The 10,858-nt window shown below is 47.9% G+C and overlaps 1 protein-coding gene across 1 annotated transcript in view; it reads right to left on the reverse strand.

Moving 5' to 3' along the window:
- Window positions 1-10,384, reverse strand: part of Polr3B (RNA polymerase III subunit RpIII128) — a 54,224-nt gene extending 43,840 nt beyond the window's left edge. Inside the window, exon 1 of the mRNA XM_050181693.3 lies at window positions 9,596-10,384. Coding sequence (XP_050037650.2) covers window positions 9,596-10,198 — 603 coding nt within the window. The 5' untranslated portion in view covers window positions 10,199-10,384. The remainder of the gene's footprint in view (window positions 1-9,595) is intronic.
- Between the last annotated feature and the right edge of the window lie 474 nt (window positions 10,385-10,858).

A 10,858-nucleotide genomic window follows, 5' to 3' on the forward strand; every position in this document is an offset into this window, starting at 1 on the left:
AAAAAGCCCGTGGGCATCCCCTGTAGTCTTGGTGAAGAAAAAGGATGGAACCCTACGTTTCTGCGTCGATTATCGTCGTCTGAACAAGATCACGAAGAAGGATGTATACCCCCTCCCTCGGATAGACGACGCATTGGATCAGCTCCGCAACGCTAAATACTTCTCGTCGATGGACCTCAAGTCTGCCTATTGGCAAATAGAAGTCAACGAAAGAGATCACGAAAAGACCACCTTCATCACCCCAGACGGCCTCTACGAGTTCAAGATTATGCCGTTTGGACTGTGCTCGGCGCCTGCAACGTTCCAGCGCGTAATGGACACGGTTTTAGCAGGATTGAAGTGGCAGACCTGTCTTGTTTACTTGGATGACGTCGTCGTCTTCGCCGGAAATTTCAACGATCACCTTAGGCGGCTTGCAACAGTACTAGAGGCCATCAGGTCATCAGAGCTTACTCTGAAGCCGGAAAAGTGCCGCTTCGCTTACGGCGAGCTTCTGTTTCTAGGCCACGTCATCAGCAAATCTGGAATCCGCCCCGACCCGCAGAAGACAGCTGCCATCGCAATGTTCCCACAGCCCATCGACAAGAAGGCAGTGCGTAGATTTCTTGGCATGTGTGCCTACTCCAGGTGCTTTGTCAAGGACTTTTCACGCATCGCGGAGCCGCTATTACATCTAACGAAATGTGATGTCGAGTTCAAGTGGGAAACGCCGCAGGCCGATGCATTTCAAGAACTCAAACGATGCATGCAGTCGCCGCCGGTACTTGCACACTTCGACGAGGACGCCGATACCGATATCCACACTGACGCCAGTAGCCTAGGCCTCGGTGCCGTCGTAGTCCAGAGGAAAGACGGACTTGAACGGGTGATATCTTATGCTAGCCGGCCGCAGTTTTTATATGTTGAAGAGGCCAACTGGTTGCACAATTCAGTTAGGAGAATACACCCCACTCAAGTTGAGTGGCTTGCGCACCATGACAATGCTCCTGCCAACAAAGCACTGAGCGTGCAGCACAAGCTGACAAAAATGGAATGACAACACTACCTTACCTCATCATTTCTACGACTGGTAGCTTGCTCATTGTGGCTTCTGATTTCCAAGATTGAAACAAGTGCTTAAAAGAACATTTTCAAGACGTGGAGGAGATAAAGATGAGAACTACAGAGACAATGAGGGTAACCAATTTTCAGACATTCCAGAACAGCGTCGAACAATGGATAAAGCAGTGGAATAAGTCTATTGTGCCCGGAGAGAATAACTTGAAGGTGCTAATGTAAACATCTGAAAAAATAAACAAAATAAGAATAAGCTTGACATTACTTGTGGGTCCCGCCTCGTATGCATTTTGTCGCGATTTCAGCTCTAGACATATCAACAAAACTTGGCTGATTGTAGGAGGTTTCTGGCATTTGTGACATACAGATTGTTATCTCATGCAACCTAAGGATAGGACACACCTGATGAACGACTTCCTACTAAACAAATGTTATAGAGCACATATCTATATACACATACCCGCACATAGATACATAGAGATACGATACACACAGAGATACAAAACAACGATAAAGAACTATGAGCATAACGAGAACAAGGTGAAAGCAGGAGCCAACGTTTCGACAAGTGGACTTGTCTTCTTCAAGGCGTCTGTCTTCTTGTTCAATAAAGAACTATGGAACACGTCTCCAAAGCGTCTCAGCCAGAGCTGGTCTCTGAAACAAATTTTTTCCTTTAGGAAGAGATTTTTTTGCTTGACACATTTAATGTGGAAAAGCTCTTAAAGCATGTTTCAAGCAGAAAAATTCTAATTTTTCAATCTTTTGTGAAGTCACGGATATAATGTCAAATGACGCCACCAGAGCCAAAGGTTGTGAATCAACACGTGAAGTATTTTTTGAAAAATGTACAGCTTTCTTACATTTTATGTTGCAGGGACCGAAAAAGTTGTATTTTATTACCGTCAAACGTTATGCTGGCTCTTGTAACATTCAAACTGAATATAAGAAACATAACTGTAGCAAATAAAAATCAGCTCATCGCAGGTGCTGAGACCTCCTGCTCTATGTGACAGTTCGCATTCAGTTCTTGATATCTGTAGACCAAGCTTCTCAAAGCGATGTTCAGTTTCTTTTTCGTCTAGTGAACAGGTTGGAGGCACAAGTTCAGTGGGTCTAATTTGTTTTCATTGATGAATAATCTACATGCACCTGAGAGTCATGTGGAGGTTTATCACTTTTTCAGCTGAATAACAGTCCCGAACGAGTAAACGGCCGAAAAACAACAAAAGTGCCCACTGCCCACTAAGCTTTTAGAAAACGCTTCTGGAAACATATGAATGAAAACAAGTTGATTATAGTCGGATACAACTCAAATGTGCAGTGAAGCCCCGCCCAAGCCCTCATAACCGCCAGCCACTGTTCCTCCATGAGGCTGCAAATAGTTTGTACTGCAAACTTTCCCTGTAACCTAAATAAGGTGGCAACCATAAAAATGAAATTATAAATGCATAATTTTGAGCGTTTTCACTCATCTATTACGCTGGAACGTTGAAAGCGTAATTCTTTACTGAATTGAAATAAAATGCTTGCTTCACTGCAACTATTTATTGTCAAACTTCACTTCAGTTGGCAGTGAAGTTTCATGAGTAAAATGTACCGGGTAAGCAGTGAAATTAACTGTACCGCAGACTTTTGAAGAGTGAAATGCTCAGACTCCATAAACTTTGTTAATGTCTGTTGCACACCTCATCGCTTCCGCTGATGAAAACTCTTTGAGAATAGTATAACGCCATTTTGAAATGGTCGCATGACGATTTTGTTTGCTTCTGTGATTGGCTGGCGGAGTAACAACCCCACATGGTCCGCATGCCTTGGTTGCCAACTGCCGTTTTTTTTGTGATGTATCCTACTATGGAAAAAGGTGTATCCTGCTATGCTTGGAAGAAGTATTGAAGCTATTAAACTGGGAAGGCTTAGGAGTAAAGATCGACGGTGTATATCTCGGCAACCTTCAGTTTGCCGATGATATTGTTCTGTTCAGCAAACAATCCAGATGAGTTACAACAAATGATTGAGGACCTTAACAGAGAGAGTGTAACAGTGGGATTGAAAATTAATATGCAGAAGACAAAGATAATGATAAATAGCCAGGCAAAGGAACAAGATTTCAGCATCACCAGTCGGCCTCTGGTGTCTGTGAAGGAGTATGTTTACCTAGGTCAATTAATCACAGGGAACCCTGATCATGAGAAGGAAATTCACAGAAGAATATGCCGTATGCGTTGGATTGCATACGGCAGAAATTGCCAACTCCTTACTGGAAACTTACCACTATCATTGAAAAAGAAGGTGTACAATGAGTGCATTTTACCAGTGCTGACATATGGGGCAGAGACTTGGAAACTGACAAAGAAGCTTGAGAACAAGTTAAGGACCGCACAAAGAGCGATGGAACGAAGATTGCTAGGCATAACATTAAGAGACAGAAAGAGAGCAGTTTGGATCAGAGAGCAAACGGGCATAGATGATATCCTAATTGGCATCATGAGGAAAAAATGGAGCTGGGCAGGTCATGTAATACGCCGGTTAGATAACCATTGGACCATTAGGGTTACAGAATGGGTACCAAGAGAAGGGAAATGCAATAGAGGACAACAGAAGACTAGGTGGAGCGATGAAATTAGGAAAATTTGCGGGCACTACTTGGAATCGGTTGGCACAGGACAGGGGTAATTGGAGATCGCAGGGAGAGGCCTTCATCCTGCAGTGGACATAAAACAGGCTGATGATGATGATTATCCTACTATACTCCCTATCTCGATGTTATAACCACTGAGCCCTGGCGACATCGAATTCACACACTGCAAAATGAGCTCAATTTTTTTTTTCTTGAGTTGATATTAAACATATTGTAACAGATATGAAAGGCACGGACAAGAAGAAAGAAGACGAAGAGAACGAGGAGTTTGAGAGGCCGAGCTGAACTACGATCGCGCTACGATCATCGTCCATCTCCTGTAAATAAAGCCATTTCTTCACAACTCTTCGTAACAGTTGTGGTGGAAGATGCGGGGTAATCGACACCCGAAGACGGAGGCTGAATCAGAAGTTCTTTGACGGAGCCGTCGCCTTGCTGGACTCCCACCGAATCTACCGGAGTTGAATATGTCCCACGACGCAGACGAACAACGGCCCATTCCAACAGCTGTGCCGACAAGTTCCGTTCTACAACTGAGAGATGCGCGTCCCTGCACCGGAAGATCGGACGAAGACGTCGAGGAATGGCTCATCCATTACCACCGGGTGAGTGCCGCCAACAAGTGGAACAGCGCTTCACAGCTTTCAATGTCGTGTTCTTTCAAATGGATACTGCGTTGTTGTGGTTCGACAATCACGAGGAAACGTTCACAACATGGGGAAGATTTGTTTCGGAAATCAGAGCGATTCGGCAACTCCGCGACGAAAGAGAAAAGGGCAGAACAGATGCTACTGCAACGTGCGCAAGTGCCAGCCGAAACCTGCACAACCTACATTGAGGTGGTAATAAAACTGTGTAGGATGGTGGACTCTGGAATGTCTGAAGAAGACAAACTCGGGCCATCCTGAAAGGAATTGCCAAAGATGTTTATAATTTCCTCATCGCAAAAGACAACCTGGCTTCCGTCGCTGACATCATTCGGCACTGTCTTACTTTCGAGCAACTGAAAACAAGGTGCATCACGCCGAAGTTTGGCAGGCTAGCCAATGTTACGACAGTTGCAAGCATGGACAGCAACCCGCCCCTCGATCTTGCATCAAAGATCCAACAAATAGTTCGGGAAGAGCTCAGCCTGCACGCGCAAGTGACACATCCAGGCACTCGTAGCTTCCGCCTACCACCAGATTTCGAGCCAAATGTGGCATCCTTCTTCCTGTATCCTGCGGCGAGGGGCACTGAGGATTATGAACTCGCACCCCGACAGCAGCTACATCTCTACGACAGAGGCCCTACTTATGATGCTCGGCCACAACGAGAGCAGCCGCGTTTTTACCCCAAGGCCCTGTGACTTCTGTCAGGCCGCGACAAGAACAGCACCGACCCTACTACCACGACGTGACTTAGGAACAATATAACGAATTTCAGCGAGCAGCAGAGACACGTTATCCACATGACAACGAACTTTCTCACCGCCCGCAGCAGCCTAGCATCTGTTTCGAGGAAGATACTGTGCACCACCACCCTCTCGTGTGCTACAACTGCGGTTCCACAGGCCATATTGCTCGGTATTGTCGCCAAGGCCATCAATCACGAAGGACACCACCGATGCTCTCGCCACCCAGAACACATACTTCATATGACTTGCGGATGACCGATTTGCTTCCAATGGACCACTTCTCACATGAGACCAGATGCAGCGATGCGCCAGCTTCTGAGCGGAGTTTGACGCCGCCAAATAACCGTCTCGGTCGCTCTCCGTCCCCTTGGCGCCGTTCCTCGTCACCGTCGCCAGGAAACTAGCATACGCGGCCAATGGAGGTGAGGTCGCCGGACGGTCTTTGCAAGAAATACCTCTACCTGTAGTGACATTCAAAAACAAAGTGAATGTCTCGATTGACGGAATACCGACCATGGCGTTAGTTGATACTGGGGCGACAGTGTCTGTCATAAGCCTCGCTTTCAAAAACCGTCTAGGCCACAAAGTTATGTTTTCTTGGAACGACGGTATTACCTTTCGTGGAGTAGGCGGCGAGTGGCTTCATCCCCTTGGTGTTTGTGGTGTGAGTGTTTTGTTGGCTGGGAAAGTTTTTGTGTCGGAATTCCTTGTTCTTTCTCGTTCGCACAATGTACCGACTTTCTTGAACAGTGCAATGCTTCCGTGGACTGTGGTTGTGGCAAAATCTCATTGAACAAATTAATTATATCAGCAGATTCCGAACAAAGCTCGCGTAGCGAAGACAGGGACTCAGACACACTCAGTGTTCTTGATGAAGTGATTGCACCATCGTGGTGCCTGACGCCCGTTCGTGTTTCTGCAACTACTGTTCACGCTGACTGTGTTGACCTTGTAGTTAGGCCTCTCCGCATAAACTGTTCTAAAAAAAGATATACTTGTGCCCTGCTATGTCGTGTGCATGACGAAAGGAGTTGCCACATTGTGGGCGCTGAAGTGTTCCGCCACGCCGGTTGTCCTTCCTCGCAGTATGGAAATCGCTCTCTTCGATGAAGCCGCATGTAACTCAATAGCGGCACTAACTACGGACGTCTCTACAGCTTGCTTTCCTTGCGATAATTGCAATTTTGAAGAGCTAATGCTTGGCATGATCAGCAAGGCTCTCGGTACATCGGAACGGCAAGCACTGGTACATGTCCTTGCCAGGCATGAGGCTGCATTTGACTTCACGCATGGAGATGCACTCCTTCGTTTACCGTCATCCCGCACTCGTCACAGGATAGGTACCGGCTCCGCACACCCCATCCGCCAGAAGCCCTACCGAGTGTCATCCTCCGAGCGCAAAGTTATTGCAGAGCAAGTCAAGGAGATGATGAAAAAAGGTGTCGTTCAAGAGTCACCTAGTCCATGGCAGCCCCAGTAATCCTGGTCCGAAAAAAAGATGGCTCCTGGAGATTCTGCGTGGATTACAGACATCTAAACACGGTGACGAAGAAGGATGCCTATCCACTACCGCGAATCGATGACGTCATTGATTGCTTACACGCTGCTTCTTCTCAACACTTGATTTGCGATCGGGGTATCGGCGAATACCTATGGTCCCTGCCGACAAAGAAAAAACCGCTTTCGTGACTCCAGATGGCCTGTTCGAATTTAATGTTATGCCTTTTGGCCTTTGCAATGCTCCTGCCACCTTTGAAAGATTCATGGACGCTGTACTACGTGGTCTAAAGTGGGAGATTGCATGTGTTACCTCGATGATGTTGTAATCTTTGGCCGCACGTTTGAAGAACATAACGAACGCCTCAGCCTTGTTCTCGACTGCATCGAGAAAGCTCGACTAGTTTTAAACTAAAGAAAATGTCGCTTTGGCGAACGTCAAACACTGGTCCTGGGACACTTAGTCAACAACGATGGCATCAGACCCGATCCTCATAAGATTGAAGCGGTGAGCTCCTTCAAGCCACCGCAATCAGCACGAGAACTTCGCTCATTCATTGGCCTATGTTCGTATTTTCGTCGTTTTGTTCCCCGGTTTGCCGACATCGTTTACCCGTTGACAAGTATTTTGCGACAAAATGCGTCCTTCAATTGGACACCAGAGTGTGACGCATTATTCTCTCAACTGAAGTTTATACTAATGTCAGCACCCCTCTTGCGTCACTTCGATCTATCTTGCCCGACTGAAGTTCACACTGATGCTAATGGAATTGGGATAGGAGCGGTGCTTGTACAATGTCACAGTGGCGCAGAACATGTCGCATATGCCAGCCGTTGCCTGATCAAATCTGAACGCAATTATACGGTTACGGAACAGAAATGCCTGGCAGCTGTTTTCGCCATACACAAGTTTTGGTGTTATCTTTACGGTAGACCATTCAAGATTATCACCAACCATCATTCTTTATGCTGGCTGGTCGGTTTGCGTGATCCCTCTGGGCGCCTCGCACGTTGGCGCTGCACCTCCAGGAATACGACTTTCTGGTGTCGTACAAGAGTGGCCGTTGTCACGCTGATGCAGACTGCCTCTCTCGGATTCCTCTTGCAGCTACCCACTGCAATGCTGAGAATTTTGACGACTGTCTTGCTGCTGTTACTTCTACGTTCCCTGACGCGGCAGACTTTCAGTGAGAACAATGGAGTGATGCTACCCTCGAACCGCTTTTTGTCGCCGCCCGCACTTCTCAAGGCAGCGGTCGCTTTACTGTCCGTGATAAATTACTCTACTACGGGCATGGTGCAAGTTTTCTGCTTGTTGTCGCAGAGAGTCTCCGCTCCGACGTTCTACGCGCCATGCATGACGATGTGACATCCGGCCATTTCGGCTTCGTACGAAGGCTACACCGCACGCAGGAGTGCTTCTACTGGCCCAAGATGTACGAAACAACCAAGTGCTATGTCGCTAGTTGTGAAACGCGCCAACGTCACAAGCGACCAACCACCGCAGCCCTGGGTCCCCTTCGGCCATTGACACCACCCAGTACACCGTTCGAGCAAGTAGGCATTGACCTTTTGGGTCCATTCCCGCTATCTAACAAGAACCGTTGGATAATTGTCTGCGTAGACCATCTTACACGGTATGCAGAAACTGCATCCATACCGTCTTCTACCGCCGCTTGCGTGGCGGTCTTCCTGCTGCGTTCCGTGGTCCTTCGTCATGGCCCACCACGTGTCATCATCAGCGACCGTGGTCGCCAGTTCACGGCTGATGCCATTGAAGAGTTACTTCGTTTGTGCACTTCACAGTTCCGTCATCCCAAGCCGTATCATCCGCAGACCAATGGCCTCGTTGAAAGGACAAACAGAACGCTGACCAACATGTTTGCCATGTACGTCTCCTCCAATCATAAGAACTGGGACGACGTGCTGCCCTTCGTCACTTACGCATACAACATGGCGAAACACGAAACTACGAACTATAGCCCATTTTATCTCCTGTATGCAAGGTTACCGCGAAGCCCTCTGAACACTTTCTTACCCTTCGTTCTGCACAGTGACGATTCTGTATCGAAGACTTTGTGTCTCGCCGAAGAAGCCCGTCAAATAGCTCGTCTTCGTACTCTGGCCTCGCAAAGTCGTTCGAAAGAGCAATACGACGACCATCACATACAAGTATCGTTGGAAAAAGGTGACTTGGTCCTTCTTTGGACACCGCAATGCAAGCATGGATTGTGCCAAAAGTTCTTGTCACAATATTCAGGCCCATTTGTAGTTGTGGATCGCCTGAGCGAACACTTACGTCATAGCTTGCCTACTGTGCAATGGTCGGCGATCAAGCAGAACTCAGCTGACTCATATTGCTCGCCTGAAGCCTTTCTACCCTTTTTGTCCATCCTGATTTGCCCTAAGGGCTTCGTCTGCTTGCGGGGAAATGTAACAGATTCGAAAGGCATAGACAAGAAGAAAGAAGACAAAGAGAACGAGGAGTTTGTGAGGCCGAGCTGCACTACGATCACGCTACGATCATCGTCCATCTGTAAATAAAACCGTTTCTTCTCAACTCTTCGAAACAATATTATTGTTGTACAATGAAATTATGAAGGCAGATGCCCAATTTGGTGCTGACGACGTCCTAAAGTTAAATGAAGAGTGTTACTGCTATATTGATTTCCTGCATTTCATTTTTCAGCAGAACAATTGCTGTCTTCCTCCATTCGAACTAAAAGTCTGGAAATTGCCTCAGGACTATGCTGGCTTCACGTCGGAAGCTGAACTTCTTATATTTACAGTGTTTCATTAATTGTGTAGGACGTTTTTTTTTTTTTTTTTTTTCGATAGCATCGACTGACACCACCAGAAAGAGTTAAAACAGAAAATGTCCCGAACCACCCGATTTGCATCACTGAACTTTACCATTCAGCCTGAAACAAGCGAAAAATAAAACAGTCGCGCATAAAGTCGCTCGCTCGAGGAACACGCCAGGCTGCACGACGTGGTATCCTCACCTGGCACATGACTCCGCTCTTGCGGTCCTCCTCGACGATCATGCGGTTCTTGGAGAGCTGCTCCTGCATCAGTATGACGCGCTCGACGCCGTTCACGACGAAGTAGCCGCCGGGGTCGTACGGGCACTCCTGCAGCTTGGCCATTTCGAAGTGGGTCTTGTTGGCCAGCACGCAGTTTGCGCTGCGCAGCATGATGGGCATGCGGCCGATCGGGAAGTCCGAGCGCAGCACCCGCTCCTGGCCGCGGGTGTACTCAATGTCCACCACGATCGGGGCCGAGTAAGTCATGTCCCGCAGGCGGCACTCATGCGGCGTTGTCTGCAAGTGGACCTTGAACTCTTCCTCAGTGTTGGGCTTACCCACGCGGATGTCCAAGTACTTGAGGTAGAAACTCGGGTCAGCGTCGCTCGTGATGCGCTCGTTGGCGCGCATGATCTCCTTGATCTCGACGTTGATGAAATGGTTGAAGGAGTCGATGTGGTGCCGCACCAGGCCGTGCATCTTGAGGAACGCTGGCAGCAGCTTCCATTTCTCCGAGAGCTCCTTGACCGGCTCGGTGAGGTTGTCATGCGCCAGGCCTTCGTTTGCGAATAGCCACGCCATTTTTAATTTATTTTTTTTCACGTCGCGACCAGGCGTTTTGTTACGAAGGCTGGACTGCTTACAGGAAGCTTGGCTCGCTATGCCAACGCTCCATGCCAGAGCCGAAGTGTTCGACTCGTGAGGTGTTCGAACAGCCGGCACGAGCAGCAAGAGCGGCACGCGATTCAATGATGCGGATTTGGACTGGCTTTGACTTCGATGTTTTTTGGCCGGCAGCGTCAAAAGATTGCATTGGTTTCGGTTACGTTTTCATGCTACCTGCGGCGGATCGTTGAGGCGAAAAAGGTCTACGACAGGAGAGTTCACATAACGATATTGAAAACATTGAGTTGCTTAGATTTGGCTGATAACTGTTCGGTATCAGTGCCGCGTGTGCGCTCCGTAGAATGTGCATGTAGGGTTCACGAGACGGTCATTTGAGGGAAGACGCCCGAATGGTCTCTCCCTCGCTGCCACCCCGTTGAGCGACGAGGCATCCCTCAAATTATATAGCTTCTCACCATATATATTTGAGAAACTCTATGCCTCAAATGACCATCTCGTGTAGGGCGCCTGAATAGTCCTTCTCACGAGACGTTTATTTGAGGGATCGCCAGTTATTTGTGCGCAAGCGCGATTAAGAGCAGGCACGAGTGAGAAAATCTGAGGGATTTTGCTCCT

The sequence above is a fragment of the Dermacentor andersoni genome, chromosome 7 (genome assembly GCF_023375885.2).
Source record: "Dermacentor andersoni chromosome 7, qqDerAnde1_hic_scaffold, whole genome shotgun sequence".
NCBI lineage: Eukaryota > Metazoa > Arthropoda > Arachnida > Ixodida > Ixodidae > Dermacentor > Dermacentor andersoni.